This window comes from Salvelinus alpinus, chromosome 9 (genome assembly GCF_045679555.1).
Source record: "Salvelinus alpinus chromosome 9, SLU_Salpinus.1, whole genome shotgun sequence".
NCBI lineage: Eukaryota > Metazoa > Chordata > Actinopteri > Salmoniformes > Salmonidae > Salvelinus > Salvelinus alpinus.
Genome location: NC_092094.1, coordinates 79,225,745 through 79,248,621, shown reverse-complemented (window position 1 = coordinate 79,248,621; position 22,877 = coordinate 79,225,745). Strand labels below are relative to the sequence as shown.

General features: G+C 44.1%; 1 protein-coding gene across 3 annotated transcripts in view; it reads right to left on the bottom strand.

Annotated features, from left to right (window-relative positions):
- LOC139530686 (serine/threonine-protein kinase D3-like) overlaps positions 1–22,877 on the bottom strand; it is a 63,318-nt gene that overhangs the window by 6,919 nt on the left and 33,522 nt on the right. For all 3 annotated transcript variants that reach the window (XM_071327313.1, XM_071327314.1, XM_071327315.1), the window contains exons 3-10: positions 18,521–18,659; positions 13,285–13,416; positions 11,950–12,113; positions 10,974–11,166; positions 10,761–10,838; positions 10,480–10,660; positions 8,355–8,556; positions 1,801–2,077 (exon numbers count right to left, since the gene is read on the bottom strand). In XM_071327313.1, coding sequence (XP_071183414.1) covers positions 1,801–2,077; positions 8,355–8,556; positions 10,480–10,660; positions 10,761–10,838; positions 10,974–11,166; positions 11,950–12,113; positions 13,285–13,416; positions 18,521–18,659 — 1,366 coding nt within the window. The remainder of the gene's footprint in view (positions 1–1,800; positions 2,078–8,354; positions 8,557–10,479; positions 10,661–10,760; positions 10,839–10,973; positions 11,167–11,949; positions 12,114–13,284; positions 13,417–18,520; positions 18,660–22,877) is intronic.

The following is a 22,877-nucleotide window of genomic DNA, read 5'->3' as shown; positions in this document are numbered from 1 at the left end:
ATCTTCTCTATGGACAACAAAGTATGCCCACCTGTACTTACTCATTGGCGAAGGACCATATTGTAGGACTATAGGGCACAAGCCCTTGTTGTCATTTCAGAGTGGTTGGATATTGAGGGGTAGTGAGATGGTGGGTCTCATCTGTTTGGCATCGCCACCCTCACCATATGCTTTACACCAGAAGGTACAGCCAGACAAATGGCCTCCGGGGACATATAGTACATGAGCTGGCAGGCAATGGCGCTCATTTAATCTCATATCTACTCTAACAGAAATGATTAATAAACATTAGAACCTGCTATGGTGATGGTGAGCACTGAACCAGAAGTGTGTTAATTTCATAACCGAAAGGGAAAAAAAGACCACTCGTCTGATTCGGCCATCTTCATTATTAGAATGTGCATTAGTGTATTGGATGCGATGGAAGAGGAACGCACATTTTAACACACACAGATAATCCCCTGAATCTACGTCAGGTTTCAGGTGTTGCACCATGTGCCCACAGGAGAGCGACCAGTTGAACGTGCCACCTTGGCTCTATAGCTTTTAAGACAGGCGTCAGCAACAGGCAAACCCGCAACTTGGTTGCGGGTTTGCCTGTGGTTTTTAAAAGTAATCATAAACAAAAAAAAAATTGGAGTGGGGGGTAGTTTAATGGAGAAAAAAAAAAGACTCCAAAATCACCGGGAATTGAGCTAAACATTTGTTCAATTTAGGAAATCTGTTCCCAAGTATTCCCACAAAAAAGATATATATCTCACCTTAATCAAGGTATGAAATTATTATTAGTTTCAAATACATTCTCTTTTTGTACAATTTATTATAATTACGCCCAACCATCCAATCCAACCAAAAACGCCCTCCGCTGGATCTAGTTGATGATCCCTGCTCTAAGATCATCACCGTCATTATCAAAATAATGATGATCAATTTGATTGGGTGGCAGGAAGCCTAGTGTTCAAATACCAGCTCAGGCGGGATAATCTGGTGCGGACTGAGCCGACAACCGGAGGGCTGTTCTCTGTAAGTTAATGAACAACAAAGTACATCTTATCTTAATATCTTATGATTATCATCACAGGAGGGGAAAGGTCAACCACGGCTTCACAATTCAAGGCTTTGCTGTGTCTGTAGGCACAGTCATTTCTGATGAGGCCTTTTTTGTTATCTCAAAACAAGACTGACTGCTTTCTCACTCCAGAACATCACCTCACTTGACCTTAACTTAGGGCTCCCGAGTGGTGCAGCGGTCTAAAGCACTGCATCTCAGTGCTAGAGGCTTCACTACAGACTCTGGTTCGATTCCAGGCTGTATCACAACCGGCTGTGATTGGGAGTCCCATAAGGCGGCGCACAATTGGCCCAGTGTCGTCCGGGTTATGGTTTGGCCGGGGTAGGCCGTCATTGTAAATAAGAATTTGTTCTTAACTGACTTGCGAGGTTAAATAAAGGTACAATTTTAAAAACTCAGAAAACTTGGGGATTCAAGCATTTGATAGGGTCTCTCCTGACCCACTTCACACTCATGTAATATATCAAACCACTAAATGACCCATTTTATGGGCACAAATAGTACTATTTCCATCGCTCACATAAACTAATCTCATATCACCTTTCCAGTGCTAGTGCCAATAGCTACAATATGTCAAATACATGTCAGTGCTACCTCTAATCGAAATAACTACTGTATACACACTATGATCAGTAGCCTAAACCAGAGCAATAGCCAGTCAGTACAACTTCCAATAGCCATAGCCACATGTCTACCATGTTAACAGTAGAGAACAGTACTGTACTCACTGTGGTCCTTCCCCTGCCTGGCTGCGGTGGCCACACTGGGCTGGGGTGTGGCAGGCATCAGGGCCTGACGGATGGCCTTCTCCCAGCCCTGGGCCACCTCCATGCCCACGCCTGAGGCTGTCAGCGCGGGGCTGTGGTATTGGCCCCCGTTGTTCTCCCCAACGTAGTAGACCATGGTGGAGGTGATGATTTCAAAGCAGTGTGGGTTGCTGCCCTGGGCTAGGCTACTGAGGTCCCTCGACTGTTCCACCTGCAGGATCTCTGAGAGAGGGATCTCCTGGGGGCCATGAGGGAGGGAGGGAGGTGCGAGAGAGAGAGAGAGAGAGAGAGAAAGAAAGAGAGAGAGAAAGAGAGCGAAAGAGAGAGAGAGAGAGAGAGAGAAAGAAAGAAAGAAAGAAAGAAAGAAAGAAAGAAAGAAAGAAAGAAAGAAAGAAAGAAAGAAAGAAAGAAAGAAAGAAAGAGTTCGAGAGATCAGGATCATAACAGACAAAAACAAAGAAAGCAACGACATCACCGCTAGTGATTGGGGAGAGAGAGGCACAGAAGACCAATACAACCATGAATACAACCACGATACACAGAAAACACCAGTCCAGTGAATACAAGACAAGAGAAAGACAGAGAAAGATAAGATTCACTGAATCAATTACTCACAAGATAGACAGATCAGACGGAAGCAGACACCAAATCCCCCGTAAAAGTCAGAGGTAAGCGCTGAAAAATCTCCCTCAGTTTAGCACACGTATCAGAAAGAGTAATTCAAAGTGGGTCCTAGTCCCTTTCCACAGTGTAGTGTATCCACAGCCCCTGCATAGTGCATAGCCTTTATCTGACAGCCCCTTAGAAGATATGTGGTGCAAAGGGCAGTTTGAGCACACTTTAAAAGTCCCCCTTCCCTCCAGCCTCGCTGTCAAATGCAAATCAAAGAAGAATGAGGAAGTCCCTAGCCAGTAGGAGTCCCTGTAGTGCCTCGTCCCCCCATCCTCCTCCCCTTTGGGTCCCCTGAGCGTGGCTCACCACAGAGTGTCAGATGAAGTGGTTGTGGTTAGCAGGGCCGGCACACATGCCCCAGGCTCGGGACCATTGAAGAGAAGAGGCCCCATGATTACAAGGAAGGACACCAGACCCCTATCTGGGCACGAGCCGCCTCGCTGCCAGCCACCAAGACGCGAGACAGAGCGACTACCATCGGACACCAAGGGGGAGGGGAGAAGGGTTGGGTAATCTCAGTGAAGCCCCCTTACCCCCATAAAAGGGTTTTGGAAACCACAAGTACAGGGGTCTCGTCTTCAAAAAAGAAGCATATATGACTTCCAAATGTAGAAAACGGCAGCCATCTGATGCGTCGCCACACAACCACTAATTAGATGACTGGAGGTAGAGAGAGGAGAGGAGGACAGCCACACGACAGTGGGCTCGGGGCTGAGAAGAACAGGGGGGAGAGAGAGAGAGAGAGAGAGAGAGAGAGAGAGAGAGAGAGAGAGAGAGAGAGAGAGAGAGAGAGAGAGAGAGAGAGAGAGAGAGAGAGAGAGAGAGAGAGAGAGAGAGAGAGAGAGAGAGAGAGAGAGAGAGAGAGAGAGAGAGAGAGAGAGAGAGAGAGAGAGAATGAGCCACCATTGACCATCGTTGTTATATGTTTACTTTCACAATGCAAGTGTTTTACTTTCCATGTCAATAAAGTACATTGAATTGAATTGTATTGAGAGACAGTGGGTGGAAATGCCCAAGAGACAGAGGCTACATTGGATAACCTAATGTCACCACTGGCCCAATCTGTACACACACTAGCGACAACATATAAAACAGAACGACCCATATGACAATATTTGAAAGAATAAGAAAAAACCCATTCACAAACAGCTAGTCTTCAATTACTCCTGAGCGTCTTTAAGTACTGAGCGCCAAGTTGAAAATAAACGATAATGTAAAGCAGCCTTTCCTGTCCACTGTTGTCACTGCTGGGAAGATGGAGGGTGTGTCGGTTACAGCTAGTTTACCACTGGGAGAGTGGAGCTCAGAGTAGAAAATACCTCTTAAACTTGTTGAAAATGGCAGCCCCAATGTGGCGATCAGGCGATCATACAAACACACTTTATTAGCCTCTCAATCTCACACACACACACACACACACACACACACACACACACACACACACACACACACACACACACACACACACACACACACACACACACACACACACACACACAACAAAAGTAGCTAGAAACCGTAGCAACAGAAACACTGTCACATCTCTAGCCGCAATCGGGGGAGTTGTCAAAGTTAAACAGCCACATGGTACAGAGGCTGGTACAGGCTCCCAGTTGCAAGGCTGTACTGAACATGTGGAAGCCTTTACACAGAGGGAACGAGGACTGCCTGCCTGCCTGGATACCTCAGTCCCCAGTGTCTAATTAAACAGCTATTAAGCCCCTGTGGCATGGTAAAGACTGCCTACACCACTGGTGTCACCATGGAACGGTCACACACTCTCTGAAGCTGGAGTTATAGCACTTGGAAATCATAATTACACAGTTCACTTCGTGTGTCAAATGTATTTGAACTGGACAAGAAAAGTTTATGGTGATGGTTTGGTAAGGCCTTTGAAAGAGGATATCTGACATGGATGATGCAACAAGTTACAATGTATTTTATAAATGTGTTGGACATCCCATTTTTTTATCAGATTTCCCCAGCAAAAACCCTTAACATTTTCAGAGTAAAATACTGCTGATGACAAACAAGGTGGCTACAGACAGAAGCAAAAGCCCTTTCACTTTGCAGCCACACAGAAATGTCAGTGGACTGCTTGTGAAACCACAGGAGGCAGGCTGGGGGGTTTTCTCTGTGTCACCGACCTCACTGTAGTTTACAATTGCAACACAGCAGCCCCCAGTCTTATTCACACCCACTGACAACATTCAGCAGGCCCTTTTACATACTGTACACACCAGACAATAAAACACATCTTGAAATATCAGCAAAAAAAAAAAAGGTAAATTTATTTCGGGGAAATTCCGTGTTTGGTTGAAACCATTCATTGGGTTTTAGACACTGTATAGACTCAGATAAATGACAATGAATGGTTTAAGGTTATGTTGTTCTGTGATATTTTTAATAGATTGTAAGAAAGTTCAATGTAAATGCAGACTCTCCATTTCATTCCACCATGCCTCTGTCTATGTCAGGCAATAGTTGACCTGTGGTGTTCAAAGCAAACACAAAGTTCATTTCCCAAATCAAATCAAATGTTATTAGTCACATGTGCCGAATACAACAGGTGTAGACCTTACAGTGAAATGCTTACTTACAAACCTCTAACCAACAATGCAGTTAAAACAAATGGATAAGAATAAGAAATAAAAGTAACAAGTAATTAAAGAGCAGCAGTAAAATAACAATAGCGAGACTATATACAGGGGGGCACCAGTACAGAGTCCATGTGCGGGGGCACCGGTTAGTTGAGGTAATACGTACATGTAGGTAGAGTTATTAAAGTGACTATGCATACATGATAATAACAGAGTGTTGCAGCGGTGCAAAAGAGGAGGGGGGCAATGCAAATAGTCTGGGTAGCCATTTGAATAGGTGTTCAAGATTCTTATGGCTTGGGGGTAGAATCTGTTTAGAAGCCTCTTGGACCTAGACTTGGCACTCCGGTACCTGCTTGCCGTGCGGTAGCAGAGAACAGTCTATGACTAGGGTGGCTGGAGTCTTTGACAATTTTTAGGGCCTTCTTCTGACACCACCTGGTACAGAGGTCCTGGATGGCAGGATGCTTGGCCCCAGTGATGTACTGGGCCATTTGTACTACCCTCTGTAGTGCTTTGCAGTCGGAGGCCGAGTAGTTGCCATACCAGGCAGTGGTGCAACCAGTCAGGATGCTCTCGATGGTGCAGCTGTAGAACCTTTTGAGGATCTGAAGACCCATGCCAAATCTTTTCAGTCTCCTGAGGGGGAATAGGTTTTGTCGTGCCCTCTTCACGACTGTCTTGGTGTGCTTGGACCATGTTAGTTTGTTGGTGATGTGGACACCAAGGAACTTGAAGCTCTCAACCTGCTCCACTGCAGTCCCGTTGATGAGAATGGGGGCATGCTCGGTCCTCTTTTTCCTGTAATCCACAATCATCTCCTTTGTCTTGATCACGTTGTGGGAGAGGTTGTTGTCCTGGCACCACACGGCCAGGTCTCTGACCTATTTCCTATAGGCTGTCTCGTTGTTGTCGGTGATCAGGCCTACCACTGTTGTGTCATCGGCACACTTAATGATGGTGTTGGAGTCGTGCAGTCATGAGTGAACAAGGAGTACAAGAGGGGACTGAGCACACACCCCTGAGGGGCCCCTGTGTTGAGGATCAGCGTGGTGGATGTGTTTTTACCTCCCCTTACCACCTGGGGGCGGCCCATCAGGAAGTCCAGGATCCAGTTGCAGAGGGAGGTGTTTAGTCCCAGGGTCCTTAGCTTATTGATGAGCTTTGAGGGCACTATGGTGTTGAACACTGAGCTGTAGTCAATGAATAGCATTCTCACATAGGTGTTCCTTTTGACCAGGTGGGAAAGTGCAGTGTGGAGTGCAATAGAGATTGCATCATTTGTGGATCTGTTGGGGCGATATGCAAATTGGAGTGGGTCTAGGGTTTCTGGGATAATGGTGTTGATGGTGTTGATGTGAGCCATGACCAGCCTTTCAAAGCACTTCATGGCTACAGACGTGAGTGCTACGGGTCGGTAGTCATTTAGGCAGGTTACCTTAGTGTTCTTGGGCACAGGCACTATGGTGGTCTGCTTAAAACGTGTGTATTACAGACTCGGACAGGGAAAGTTTGAAAATGTCAGCGAAGACATTGCCAGTTGGTCAGCACATGCTCGCAATACACGTCCTGGTAATCCGTCTGGCCCTGCGGCCTTGTGAATATTGACCTGTTTAAAGATCTTACTCACATCGGCTGCGGAGAGTGTGATCACACAGTCTTCCAGAAGAGCCGGTGCTCTCATGCATGTTTCAGTGTTATTTACCTCGAAGCGAGCATAGAAGTAGTTTAGCTCGTCTTGTAGGCTCGTATCACTGGGCAGCTCTTGGTTGTGCTTCCCTTTGTAGTCTGTAATGGTTTGCAAGCTCTGCCACATCCGATGAGTGTAGTACGATTCGATCTTAGTCCTGTACTGACACTTTCCCTGTTTGATGGTTCGTTGGAGGGCATTGCGGGATTTCTTGTAAGCTTCCGGGTTAGAGTCCCGCTCCTTGAATGCGGCAGCTCTAACTTTTAGCTCAGTGTGGATGTTGCCTGTAATCCATGGTTTCTGGTTGGGGTATGTACGTACGGTCACTGTGGGGACGACGTCATCGATGCACTTATTGATGAAGCCAATGACTGATGTGGTGTACTCCTCAATGCCATCGGAGGAATCCCGGAACATATTCCAGTCTGTGCTAGCAAAACAGTCCTGTAGCTTTGCGTCTGCTTCATCTGACCACTTTTTATTGATCTAGTCACTGGTGCTTCCTGCTTTAATTTTTGCTTGTAAGCAGGAATCAGGAGGATAGAATTATGGTCAGATTTGCCAAATGTAGGGCGAGGGAGAGCTTTGAATGCGTCTCTGTGTGTGGAGTAAAGGTGGTCCAGAGTTTTTTCCCCCTCTGGTTTTACATTTAACATGCAGATAGAAATTTGGTAAAACGGATTTAAGTTTCCCTGCATTAAGGTCCCCGGTTACTAGGAGTGCCGCCTCTGGGTGAGCGTTTTCTTGTTTGCTTATGGCGGAATACAGCTCATTCAATGCTGTCTTAGTGCCAGTCTCTGACTGTGGTGGTATGTCAACAGCTATGAAAAATACAGATGAAAACTCTCAAGGTAGGTAGTGTGGTCTACAGTTTATCATGAGATACTCTACCTCAAGCGAGCAATAGCTTGAGACTTCCTTAGATATCGTGCACCAGCTGTTACTTACAAATATACATAGCCCGCCTCCCCTTGTCTTACCAGACGCCGCTGTTCTATCCTGCCGGTGCAGCGTATAACCAGCCAGCTGTATGTTGATAGTGTCATCGTTCAGCCATGTCTCCGTGAAGCATTAGATATTACAGTTTTGAATGTCCCGTTGGTAGTTTAATCTTCCCCGTAGGTCATCTATTTTATTGTCCAAAGATTGCCCGTTTGCTAGCAGAATGGAAGGAAGTGGGGGTTTATTCGATCGCCTACGAATTCTTAGAAGGCAGCCCGCCCTCCGGCCCCTTTTTCTCTGCCTCCTCTTCACGCAAATCACGGGGATCCGGGCTTGTTCCCGAGAAAGCAGTATATCGTTCGCGTCGGCCTCGTCAGACTCGTTAAAGGAAAAAAAGTATTCTGCCAGTCCGTCGTGAGTAATCGCAGTCCTGATGTCCAGAAGTTATTTTCGGTCATAAGAGATGGTAGCAACAACTTTATGTACAAAATAAGTAAAAAAATATGTTACAAACAACGCAAATCAACAAACAAAAAACACAATCGGTTGGTGGCACGTAAAATGTCTGCCTTCTTCTCCGGCACCATCTTACCGCTATCTTGCTCTCTCACCTTATAAAACTTGGCTCCAGTGTCGTTCTGGAACAGGCTGAGGCTCTTGGTGTCCAGCCTCCAGTAGTGTCTCTTCCTCAGGTTGTCTCTGCTGGTGTAGTGGACCATCCAGCCCTCCCTCACCATGGTGGAGCTCCTCCTCTTGGTCTGTTTGATGGACTGGACCACCCGCATCAGAGGGATGTTACTGCTGGTGGATGGGCTGGACACACACACACACACAGAAATGTTTATTAAAACATTTGTCACAAAGTACTTAGCAGCAAACTGGACCTGAGCAACAATGGAAAGGATGCAAGGAAGAAGTTAGATAGATACAGTTGAAGTCGGAACTTTACATACACCTTAGCCAAATATATTTAAACTCAGTTTTTCACAATTACTGACATTTAATCCAATAAAAAATTCCCTGTTTTAGGTCAGTTAGGATCACCACTTTATTTTAAGAATGTGAAATGTCAAAATAATAGTAGAGAGAATGATTTATTTCAGCTTTTATTTCTTTCATCACATTCCCAGTGGGTCAGAAGTTTACATGCTACCAAATACTAATTGAGTGTATTGCCTTTAAATTGTTTAACGAGGGTCAAACATTTCGGGAAGCTTTCCACAAGCTTCCCATAAAAAGTTGGGTGAATTTGGCCCATTCCTCCTGACAGAGCTGGTGTAACTGAGTCAGGTTTATAGGCCTCCTTGCTCACACACGCTTTTTCAGTTCTGCCCACAAATATTCTATAGGATTGAGGTTGTCCTTAAACCATTTTGTCACAACTTTGGAAGTATGCTTGGGGTCATTGTTCATTTGGAAGACCCATTTGCGACCAAGCTTTAACTTTCTGATTGATGTCTTGAGATGTTGCTTCAATATATCCACATAATTTTCCTCCCTCATGATGCCATCTATTTTGTAAAGTGCACCAGTCCCTCCTGCAGCAAAGCACCCCCACAACATGATGCTGCCACCCCCGTGCTTCACGATTGGGATGGTGTTCTTCGGCTTGCAAGCCTCCCCCTTTTTCCTCCTAACATAACAATGGTCATTATGGCCAAACAGTTCTATTTTTGTTTCATCAGACTAGAGGACATTCTCCAAAAAGTACGATCTTTGTCCCCATGTGCAGTTGCAAACCGTAGTCTGCCTTTTTAATGGCGGTTTTGGAGCAGTGGCTTCTTCCTTGCTGAGCGGCCTTTCAGGTTATGTCAATATAGGACTCGTTTTACTGTGGATATAGATACTTTTGTACCTGTTTCCTCCAGCATCTTCACAAGGTCCTTTGCTCTTGTCTTGGGATTGATTTGCATTTTTCTCACCAAATTACGTTCATCTCTAGGAGACAGAGCGCGTCTCCTTCCTGAGCGGTATGATGGCTGCGTGGTCCCATTGTGTTTATACTTGCGTACTATTGTTTGTACAGATGAACGTGGTGCCTTCAGGCATTTGGAAATTGCTCCCAAGGATGAACCAGACTTGTGGAGGTCTACAATTATTTTTCTGAGGTCTTGGCTGATTTCTTTTGATTTTCCCATGATGTCAAGCAAAGAGGCACTGAGTTTGGCACATTCACTGGTACACCTCCAATTGACTCAAGTTTTTTATATATTTTTTATTTTACTAGGCAAGTCAGTTAAGAACAAATTCTTATTTTCAATGACGGCCTAGGAACAGTGGGTTAACTGCCTTGTTCAGGGGCAGAACGACAGATTTGTACCTTGTCAGCTCGGGGATTCGGTTACTAGTCCAACGCTCTAACCCCTAGGCTACCTGCCACCTGTCAATTAGCCTATCAGAAGCTTCTAAAGCCATGACATAATTTTCTGGAATTTTCCAAGCTGTTTAAGGGCACAGTCAACTTAGTGTATGTAAACTTCTGACCCACTGGAATTGTGATACAGTGAATTAATTATAAGTGAAATAATCTGTCTGTAAACAATTGTTGGAAAAATTACTTGTGTCATGCACAAAGTAGACGTCCTAACCGACTTTCCAAAACTATAGATAGTTAACAAGAAATTTGTGTAGTGGTTGAAAAACGTGTTTTAATGACTCCAACCTAAGTGTATGTAAACTTCCAACTTCAACTGTCTTTGTGTACACAACTATTACTCTATAAGTTAACGTAAATACCTGATGGTCTTGATCGGCTCCTCGTCCTTCTCGCGGTCCAGGAAAGGAGAGTCTATGTAGAACATCTTGTGTTCTGGGGTTGAAGGTTCCTCAGAGTCATCCAGTAGTCCTCTGGTGCTCTCCACATCACTACTATCCACCTCCATGGTACTGTCAGAGTCAGGTCCCGGGCTGGCAGGCTCTGTGGACACACACAACGACAGATGTGCTACTCAGCTACTGTATGACTCATGACATGGGCATGATATCAATGTGAAATAAAAGAGGTAAACAGAAAGTACCTCCATTGAAGGAAACCTCGCCCAAGCAGTCTCTTGGTACCTTTGATGCACACCGCTTATGGCAATTGAATTTACAATCTGAAAAGAAAGTATAGAAAACATTGATTTAATAGCACAATTTGTAGGTCTAGCGACAGTAAGGTAAAGCGGTCTAGGCAGATAATGACAGAGGGATATACAGATATACAGAGACAAAGGAAGGTCGGATCTTACCTTTGCACTGCATGCCCTGGCGGAACAGGCCCTTGAGCAGCCGTTTGCAGTACTGACAGATGGTTGGCCGGGTGTAGGTGTGGATGGCGAAGGTGTGAGGCACCTTGACTCGCCCCAGCACCATCTTCTCCATCCAGATGGGCCGGCCACTCCACAACAGGATCCTCTTCCCTGCCTCCTGGTGGGAGCGCTGCTGCAGGGGACAGAGGGAAGGAGAGGAGGAGGTGGAAGGAAGGAAGGAAGAAAGGAGAGAGGGAAGGAGGGGCAGATGGAACAAGTATGTGAACCAAGGGAAGGGGGAGTGAGGGAAAGATGAAAAAAGGAAGGACGGACATAGCAAGAGGGAAGGAGGGGAGGGATGGCGGGTCCGTTCAATGAAAGAGACAGCCACACAGTACAAAACACACAAACATGGGCTAGAATTAACAAGTGTTTCATTTCATTAGTCTAACTGAATTTGCATTGACCTTTCATAAGCACTGGTCACCATTGAGAATATTCCATCCAGCTAGCCTCCATCCAGCTAGCCTCATACAAACAAGTTTCATAATCCTAGTTTATTAAATTCAATTTGCTGTCGTGTTTCACAATAAGATATTTCAAGATATTTGGCAGACGAACTTAGACAATTGATAAGAAACAACAAGACATGACCTAGTAGTTGATGTTTTGCAATCTGACAAATGTGTCTCAATCAGAATAACAGTTAGACTACAATCACATTGAACATATAAGAAAGTAACTGATTAGAACTGGTTAGTAACTCTACTGTAGATTAAAACCCTACAGTACATTCATAAGGGACGTTGAGGGACACCATTTTCACTTTGTAAGCAATAAACTGTGCAAGGGTGTAACTTTATAAGGAAATGCATTTACATAGCCCCTTTCACTGGGTCTCAAAGCTCTTTACATTGTACAGAATGTATCTTTACCACAGGACATCTCTCTCCACCAATGGAAGCGCAGGTCTTACCTCCTCCAGGACGACCACAGCATGTTCGGTGGGACCAGGGAGGGGCCGGGGGACTGAGAGCGAGGGGCCCGGCGGGGACACGTTGGACAGACGTCTCTTCCTCACCCCACTGCAGTTGTTGGGGATCTTGAAGACACAGCGCTTGTGATAGTTCAGCCCACAACCTGGAAGTACACAGGACACTAATTACACATGAAGAATAACACACATTCTGTACAGTACATGCTACACGCAACAAACACAAACAGACTGTTTCTTTGGATGTCGGCATTGGGGCGTGATAAACTCAGCTATGCAACACTTCATACTCAGCCATATACATGTCTTGAGATATTTGTGCAGACATATTGAGACACCTTAAGACACGTCCTGGAATAATCAGTCTCAAGAAGGAAAATCACTACGTTAGTACAGTAGGGCAGCATCAATTTGATTCTTCCCACCATTCTCTTAAATGTCCACAAGAGGGATCTACATGCAGTCAATGGATCACATTCTTCCTCTGAGAAAGCTTTAAAGGCTTTTTAGTGGCATGAAAATAGCAGGGAATAAAATAGATATGATCCACTGATAACAAACTACATGCAATTCTACATTCCACATTTCCACATTTCAATGTAATTTAACTAGCTATAACAGTCCAATTCTTTCCTCCAATCTGAGTGTCTGTTGCATCCCTGTCCTGACTGGCCCTGGGGAAGGTTGTGCTATACTGACGGACAGGCTGGATCCATCTGAGAGGGTTAGAGTAGAGCAGCAGCACTAAAGAGCCTTTGAAGGCTGAGTCCAACGCTTGGCATCAGTACACTGGGCTCCATTCAAAGAGGCCGGCTCTTCAAAGGCCTGCTTTAGTAATGGGGGGAAGTCACACACTCCACTGAGGCTTCCTGCTGCACGGCGCTACCAGCCTTAATGTACCGCTCAGACTGGACCAAGAGAAGGGCCTGTTTGATTTGTGTGTGCGTGAGTGTATGAGTCAGGTAAAAATTTGACACCTTGGGCTTAGGTTCACAGTGCGCCCCGGCTTTGATGCGAAAGAGAGCTTGTGTGAGTGTGTGCCACAGGCGGCTGGGGCACCTTAATTAGGGAGGATGAGCTCGTAGTTTCCATGTGTCTGGTACCATTCTATTCACTCCATTCCAGACATTATTATAAGCCGTCCTCCCCTCAGCAGTCTCCTGTGTGTGGTGTGTGTGTGTGTGTGTGTGTGTGTGTGTGTGTGTGTGTGTGTGTGTGTGTGTGTGTGTGTGTGTGTGTGTGTGTGTGTGTGTGTGTGTGTGTGTGTGTGTGTGTGTGTGTGTGTGTGTGTGAGTGTGAGTGTGCGTGCGTGCTTACCTTCACATTTGAGCCCCTGGCGGATGAGGCCCCATAGCATCTCCCCACAGTAGTCACAGAAGGTGGGCGCTTTGTAGGAGTGGACATATAGAGCATGGGGCCGGATCTGGAAGTCCCCTACTGTGGCTAAAGCTGCAATCCAAAGACAACTTAAAACAAAAACATGGCAAACAAAACTAAAGGAAAGCAAATCAACTTCAAACACAGAAACCAAAGAATGAAAATGACAAAAAGAAGAAAAGGAATTAAGTGAATATGTTTAGTGTACACTGTAATGCAAAGGAATGTGATGCTGTTTTGTCATCCATTAATAGTCAGATGATCTGGTATGTCTGTGCGCATAGAACTAGCTAGAACTCAGATCCAGGGAACAAACTGTTCACACGGTGGAGTCAACACATCCGTATCTGACAGTCTGACCTGGGAAGTACCCTATAAGCTCATATGGGAGGCACTCAGGAACAGCAGGAGACGCCAGAGGGAAAATATGTTCTGTTCCGAGGTCATGGTTTTTCTCACTAGGGCCAGTGCTATAACATCCCATTAACAACACAGTGCTACAACAGCCTCCATACAGTAGGGGTCAGTACAGCAGAAATGAACAGCAAGCTACAAGGTTGTCTACACCGTTATCTGTTTCAGAGTGATCTGGCATTACAGAGCACACTAAAGACCAAACAGACAGACATTCAACAGAACAGGATCACATAATGATAATGGGTTATTGAGATGATGAGTTCATAGTATGGTTGAGTTCATAGCTGTTGTGGTTTGTGTTAGAGGGACTTTATGAGGTCATTCTTGGAAGGGACAGTTAGTTCACAGGAGTGACTCATCCAAGATGTGAATAAGAGATAGCTATTTGCTACCAAACCTGTGCAATTGCATCCCCTAAGGACCAGAACTGGCAGTGATAAGTAGCAGAGCAGCTCCAAATCAAGATCATCTATACAGAGCAGTCTCTTTCTCACAGTTCTTTTGCAATAATGTATGCTGTTGTGGTGTTACCACTGACCAACAAGGGAATCATTATCTTTTATACCAGAATTTAGGTGAAAAACCCTGTGTGACGTCACTAACTATTTGTGTGGGGTTTTGTGTTTCAGTGAGTTCATCGGTGTTTTTTTCAGGTTCAGTTCTCTAATGAGATCAAGATGAAATCCCAGCATCCCATGCAAGTTGCACCAGGGACATTCTCTGTAGCTGTTGCCATGGCGAGATACATATGGACACACACCAACTCCATATGAATAATATATATTTCATTAACTTTATCAGTGGAGGCTCCTCAGAGGAGGAAGAGGAGGACCATCATAAAAAAAATTTTTTTTACAACATTGAAAAAGTTATCCTTTTTAGATAAAACTATACTAAATATATTCACGTCACCAAATAATTGATTAAAACACTGTTTTGAAATAAAGGTCTACAGTAGCCTCCCCAGCACTCTGTAGGGTAGCACCATGGTGTAGCTGGAGGACAGCTAGCTTCCGTCCTCCTCTTTGTACATTGACTTCAATACAAAACCTAGGAGGCTCTTGGTTCTCACCCCCTTCCATAGACTTACACAGTAATTATGACAACTTCCGGAGGGCGTCTCCCGAGTGGCACAGCGGTCTAAGGCACTGCATCTCAGTGCTAGAGGAGTCACTACAGACCATGGTTCGATGCCAGGCTATATCACAACCGGCCGTGATTGGGAGTCCCATAAGGTGGCGCACAATTGGCCCAGCGTTGTCTGGGTTTGGCCGGGGTAGGCATTCATTGTAAATAAGAATATGTTCTTAGCTGACTTGTCTAGTTAAATAAAAGTTAAATAAATAAAAACTTCCTCCAACCTATCAGAGCTCTTGCAGCATGAACTGTTGTCCATCCAATCAAAGGATCAGAGAATGTATCTAGTCCCGAAAGCATAAGCTACAGCTAGCTAGCACTGCACTGCATAAAATGTGTTGAGTAGTTGACTCAAAGAGAGAGAAAGACAATAGTTGAACAGTTTTGAACAAATTAATTTCTTCAAAAATAAAGGAGAAGCAAGAGAGAAAGATTGTCTTTTTTTCACTTTCAGTTTCACTTACTTAGCTAGCAAATGCAGCTGACTTGTTTAGTTACTCAAACACCCGGCTCAAACAGAGGGATGCTATGTTAGCTGGCTGGCTACGACTATCCAACACAACACTGGAACTCTTCCAAGTCAAGGTTAGCTTTTGTTTTTATTAATTTATTGCCACCTGGGCCCACCGGTGTAACTGCTTACTGACTATACACTATAACGTTACTACATGACTGTAGCAGGTTTACTAACGCATTAGTTCTATTATCTATGTTGACTAAGACGTTACTATAGCTAATATGGTGACAATGATGTAGGCTGTGTGTAGCGGTTATGATATGGTTTGGCTTGGAAATATTTTTCTGTCAGGTCACATACAGCTGATGTGTTGTTCATTGAAGTCCACAAGCGAAGAGAAAAGGTGAGAGGAGTAGAGTGCATTGAGGCGAGAAGGAATACAAAGTGGCTACTATGAAAGTGAACTGAGTTTATGCGTGATCAGGGGTGTATTCATTCTGCCAATTCTGTTGAAAAACGTTTCTTAAACGGAAGCAAAAGAAACGGGGATAAAAAATACTTGAATTTGTCCAATAGAAACTCTTGTTTGCAACTGTTGGACTAATGATTACACCCTAGATAAGCTAGATGCAGGCAAGAGTGTGCAAGGCCGGCGGTATTGAATGTGTCACTGTCTGTTCATGTGTCACTAATTTTTCTCTTGAGCTACGATGTAAACTTTCATTCATAGGCTAGGTTGTAGCAATCTCATGATGGGTATAGGGAAAATTAGAGTATCATGTAGTAGCCTAAACCTATCAATGTTACATTGAACTGGGTGAATGGAATATGAATGACAGTCATCCAATATGCTGTAATAGAAATAAGGCCATGCTCATGATAAAACAAATGGTCCTCCGTCATCTTAAACGGCACTGACCACCACTGAACTTTATAGATATTTCCCCCAGAAAAGAATGTAAAATGTGGTTTCTGATAACTTGAACATGGTGGTCTTATTGATTAAACAGTTTATGTCAGGGGGAATTTGTTTCTTTGAAAGTGACTTTCTCTAAGGTTTAGCAACAGTAAACAAGCTAAGGCAGCCAGGGGTTCTCAAACTTTTTCGATCCGGGGACCCCTTTTGTGGTAGCAAATTCATCAGGGACCCACCCCCTCATAATCAGAACACAACTCGAGTGAGATAAAAATAGCATACAAGGAGTATTAATCTGACTTTGGCAGTGAATGGCCAGACGAACCAAGTTTTGGGCCCTGGGAAGGAACATTTTAAAGGCCAGCCTCTCTGCAACAGAGAGAACATTTAACAGTTTTCAAGCTAATTTCCTGCAATTCTACAGACTTTGTCATGTGGCAGAGATATTCTTTTTTGATGTTGCAGCTTTAAAGCTAATGTCCTGCAATTCATTTTTTTTTTAAATATACATGAGGCAGAGAGAAAACTAATACAAGGGAGAATACAAGAACTGTGGATACCAATATCCCTGTTATATCCAATATCCATGTTGCCCAGGGTTAAGAACATACATTGTAGATGAATAATATTACATTGTATTACATTACACCCTCTAAACTTATTCCATGGATCCCTAGGCCAAAATGTGTTTAATCTGTTGTTGTCAGTAACATTCCTAAAAACAATTTTGGGAAAAATTTGATATATTTATTTGGCCGCGGACCCCCTACACACCACACTTTGAGAACCCCTGAGCTCAGGCATGAGACATCTGAAACAAAAAATGTCTTTGGAGAACCAGATTTGGGGTTAAACTTCAAAGCGGAGAAAGAACTTTAAAAAATCACATGCCATCACACTGTTCATAGCTCCCTGGCACAAACACATGAAAGAAGGTATTCATGGGCTTTTCAAACACATCAAGGAAAATTAATGGCCTCGACTTTATGAAATGGAGTTTGAGATATTTTGCATCCATCCCCACAGAAGATTGAGCCAATAAAGAGTTTTTCACAAGCAGCAGGCCTGAAATCAATGTGATTTCAAAAGGTTATTGTTTGTAGCATTCTTCACAGACTAAAAGATCTATAAAAGAAATATCATTTTCACATGGGTATACATCCATTTTGTATGTCATATCCTGTAAAATAGGAGGGAAACTGAGTGGGAAACAAACAGTGAGTGGGAATCTTGGAGCAAACAGCCCTCTCTCCATGTCCAACCCCCTGGTTAGGGATGACCTGTCCACTCTTTTCAGAGCCGCACTGCACAGCCCAGCATGTTTGTACTCAGTTGGTCCACTACAATCACTTACTGCAGAGAAAACAAGCCAGGCCCTTTGAGTCCAGCGCCAAGAGAAATCAGCTCTGGCCTCTAACAGTGAGGGAGGTTTTAGACCAAACCACTGAGCTGTTTGTCTCTCTCAGTCACATAACTGAACAACAGGTCTCAAAGCATTCACCGGAATGAATGGTGTGTTTAAAGTATTCATTTAAATGAGAAGCAACTAAGGGAATGATAAATAGTATAATTAGAAAATTCCTGTTTTCAGTCTGCCAGACTAGAACAGCAACACATTTTTGAGATTGTATTGCACCAGTTTGACACACCAGTTGATCTCCTCAGCAGATGTAGGCCAACTACAAGGCTGAGACAGAGTAGCAGTGTCGGTGTAGAGCTTGCGGATGTGGAATTACTCTGACCTCACACAGACATCCAGGTGTAACACTGAGGCTGACACCTGTTAACCGTCTGAACCCAGAGGGAAGGAGACAGAGGAAACCAGTGGTCTCATGGATACACTCGCCTGGGGCTCACTGATATACACCAGCAGATCAGATCGATCCGGGACCAGAGTTATATTATGTCTGGATCCATGCAGACAATGCTTCTAGTTCTACACCAGGGAGAGAGGGATGTCCAGTCCAGGTGCTTCCCAATAGAGACGGATGGAACAGAATGCTTTTACAAGACAGTGTTTGTTACACTTAATAGTCAGCAGGAAACTGAAATCATGTGTGACAGGAAAAGAGAGGGGAAACTAGCCACCTGTGTCTCTGGAGGTGCGCTTTAGATAGGAGTGAAACAGTACTGTACGGCACACAGATTTGATTTAGAGAAGCCTTACTGAATTAGTACAGATAGCCTACAGAACAAGTGAAAAAGTTAATAAAAACCATTAGAGCTGAACTCAGATCAGTACTACTCACCAGAGAGCACCACCTCTATCAGATCTCCCTCGTGGATATCCTCTGCTGATGTCAGCCTCTGGAGGATGTTCTCAGAGTTCAAGTCATGGCGGAAGAGCAGGATTTTGTCATACATGCCAAAGAAGCCACACTCTGGGAACTGGGGAGGAAGAAGAAGAATAGTTGTGAGTATCCACTATGTGCAGAAGACATTGGGTGGGAACACTCCTAATTTACAACTCGACCAACAGTATACACACAATAACTCATATACACTTTTTGAAATTGGCATCAGCTGATCAAGGCCCTGTCATCATATTCATTCAACGGTTGTTTGCTCTTATTTTTTTCCACTCATTTGGTTTGGTGACATTTATGATTATGTTCAGTGCGGTTTGTCATATATCCGAGACACGCGGTACTAATTTGTTGTGGGCCCCCATCTGATGAGGAGGAGTTTATATTGTATAGAGCTCCTTCTCTGATTCATGGAGTAATGGCTGCCTTCATTCAGTCATCATAGCCAGAGCCAGCAGGCCAGTGGTGTAGGAACAGAACGGGGGTGAAGACACAGTGGATGTGTGTGGAATGAACATCAGGCTGAATATCACCGCAGAGAGAGAGCGAGCGAGAGAGAGAGAGAGAGAGTGCGCCTGAAACACAGCTGTTTAATTCACCCTAGCCACAACGAGTCACACACACACTCCTGCTCCCGTTAACTACTTCCTGTGGCTCACGTCAGCAGTCAACGTGGAGGATGGAAGAAAATCCACTGGCTCCGGAAAAGAGCTCACATTCAAACACCTTTATTCCCCTGAAACACTGCAACAGTGGACTGCACTGAAAACAGCAGAAGGAAATACCACTCAAATGGCCATTCAATACAGCATGCCACCGTTTTCCATACAGCATTTAATGTAGGCAGAATGCCATTCATTTTGCTCTATTGAGCTCAAAATGTGCCCATTAGGGGTATGCTATTGATAATGAAAAAGTTATCAAAATAATACTGACATAGCCATTGTAATAACACTGTAATTACTTTTCTAGTTGGTGGTGTGGAATAGTTACTGACTATCACTAATTGTCTGTTTCACAAGTTTAAAAACTAAGAGTCTATATCTAAACCAATCATAGATGTCTGTTTCACAGGTTTAAAATCTAAGAGTCTATATCTAAACCAATCATAGACGTCTGTTTCACAAGTTTAAAATCTAAGAGTGTCATGATCGTGTGTAGAGACGGACCAAGGCGCAGCGTGCTCTGAGTTCCACATCTTTATTTTGTGAAACTTACAAAACAAACAAAGAAACAAACAACGAACCGTAACATAAGAGGTCCTACATGCACTAACTCAAAACACAAAATTCAATATCCCACAAACACAGGTGGGAACAAACACTACTTAAATATGATCCCCAATTAGAGACAACGATTACCAGCTGCCTCTAATTGGGAATCATACAAATCACCAACATAGAAAATTAAACCTAGAACCCCACATAGAATGAATAAACTAGAACACCCCCCAGTCACGCCCTGACCTACTCCACCATAGAAAATAAAGGCTCTCTATGGTCAGGACGTGACAAAGCGTCTATATCTAAACCAATCATAGATGTCTCTTTCACAAGTTTGGACAGCACAGTACAGTACAGTACCGTAAAGAAAATAAAAGTAGAGTATGTCAGTACAATTCAGCAAGGTACTGTATTATACTTTACAGTACTGTACTGAACTCTAATCTACTCTGCTGTTTTCTACTGTGCTGTACTGAGATCCAAACTTGTGAAACATAGATGTCTATGATGGGTACAGATTTGGTCCAGTTCGGACCAACCAAATTTGGTCTTGTTAGGGGGCGGAGCTCATTAGAATAATAGCCATTGTGTAGAATAACACCTAAACATGCAAAGGAGGATATTAAGGTATTTCTACCTTTGTGTACCTATTCAGGATACATCACTATGAAGAGAATGACTTTCATAATTATGCATTTCTGTATACAGTCGTAGCAAGTCTGCTGCCTCAAGTTTGTATGATGGCAATTTGCATATACTCCAGAATGTTATGAAGAGTGATCAGATGAATTGCAATTGTAATTAATTGCAAAGTCCCTCTTTGCCATGCAAATTAACTGAATCCCAAAGTAACATTTCCACTGCATTTCAGCTCTGCCACAAAAGGACCAGCTGACATCATGTCAGTGATTCTCTCGTTAACACAGGTGTGAGTGTTGACGAGGACAAGGCTGGAGATCACTCTATCATGCTGATTGAGTTCGAATAACTGACTGGAAGCTTGAAAAGGAGGGTGGTAATTGGAATCATTGTTCTTCCTCTGTCAACCATGGTTACCTGCAAGGAAACATGTGCCATCATCATTGCGTTGCACAAAAAGGGCATCACAGGCAAGGATATTGCTGCCAGTAAGATTGCACCTAAATCAACCATTTATCGGATCATCAAGAACTTCAAGGAGAGCAGTTCAATTGTTGTGAAGAAGGCTTCAGGGCGCCCAAGAAAGTCCAGCAAGCGCCAGAACCATCTCCTAAAGTTGATTCAGCTGCGGGATCGGGGCACCACCAGTACAGAGCTTGCTCAGGAATGGCAGCAGGCAGGTGTGAGTGCATCTGCACGCACAGTGAGGCGAAGACTTTTGGAGGATGGCCTGGTGTCAAGAAGGGCAGCAAAGAAGCCACTTCTTTCCAGGAAAAACATCAGGGACAGACTGATATTCTGCAAAAGGTACAGGGATTGGACTGCTGAGGACTGGGGTAAAGTCATTTTCTCTGATGAATCCCCTTTCTGATTGTTTGGGGCATCCGGAAAAAAGCTTGTCCGGAGCAGACAAGGTGAGCGCTACCATCAGTCCTGTGTCATGCCAACAGTAAAGCATCCTGAGACCATTCATGTGTGGGGTTGCTTCTCAGCCAATGGAGTGGGCTCACTCACAATTTTGCCTAAGAACACAGCCATGAATAAAGAATGGTCCCAACACATCCTCCGAGAGCAACTTCTCCCAACCATCCAGGAACAGTTTGGTGACGAACAATGCCTTTTCGAGCATGATGGAGCACCTTGCCATAAGGCAAAAGTGATAACTAAGTGGCTCGGGGAACAAAACATTGATATTTTGGGTCCCTGGCCAGGAAACTCCTCAGACCTTAATCCCATTGAAAACTTGTGGTCAATCCTCAAGAGGCGGGTGGACAAACAAAAACCCACAAATTCTGACAAACTCCAAGCATTGATTATGCAAGAATGGGCTGCCATCAGTCAGAAAAAAGTCAGGATGTGGCCCAGAAGTTAATTGACAGCATGCCAGGGCAGAAAAAGAAGGGTCAACACTGCAAATATTGACTCTATGCATCAACTTCATGGAATAGTCAATAAAAGCCTTAGACACTTATGAAATGCTTGTAATTATACTTCAGTATTCCATAGTAACATCTGACAAAAATATCTAAAGACACTGAAGCAGCAGACGTTGTGAAAATGAATATTTGTGTCATTCTCCAAACCTTTGGCCACGACTGTAGTACAGATCAGCGACCCATGATGTCATTCTGTTACCATCGTTCTGTTCCCAGGTGTTAATCCACTTCACTTACTGTAGTTCAATAACCAAAATAAATATTTTTCAAACTCCAGGTGCCATATCATAGCTGACAGCCCATTGTTTCTGCAGACATCTATGAATCTTTATTCGGAGCAGATATGGTCACACAAAAAGGGAGATTTTACAGTCATTCTGTTACTAAACTTTACATCTGCACTGTTCTTTGAGTAAATGTGTTTTTGTACAATTGTCAGTGGAAATTGTCAAAAGTAGTCCTTGTGCATAGAGGTGTGCGGCTTGTTTAACTTTGCAATCAATGGTATTTGTTTGGTATACTTTTAACGTGAAAAATCAGAGTTTCAGTGTCATTCTGTTGCTGTGGAATTTCCCTAGAAAAGACAGAACTGTCCTACTCGTTGACACTGAGTGAGTGAGTAGCCTTGGTTCTCAGCAGGCAGTCTGAGGTGCGCTCACTTCAACAGTATTATCCAGTAGCTGTGATGTAACCTCCAGGCAGCCAGGCAGTCAGTCAGTGCCGGGCTGGGGAGGGTCATGCTCCGGACTCTCGGATGAGGTTATGGCCCAGGCCAGCATACTTATAATGAGTGAAACAGAGGAGTGACAGAGGAGCAGCAGCCTCCTGCAATACGGGCAGGAAGTGAGCGAAGTCAATACTGAGCCACTTTCTGCTCCCAGACCCACAGCTTCCACACAGCTTCCACTGCTCATGTCAAGACAGACGTTAAACACACACAGGTTATGCACACATACATGCACACACACACTCACTAAATCACTGGCTAAATCACACACATCT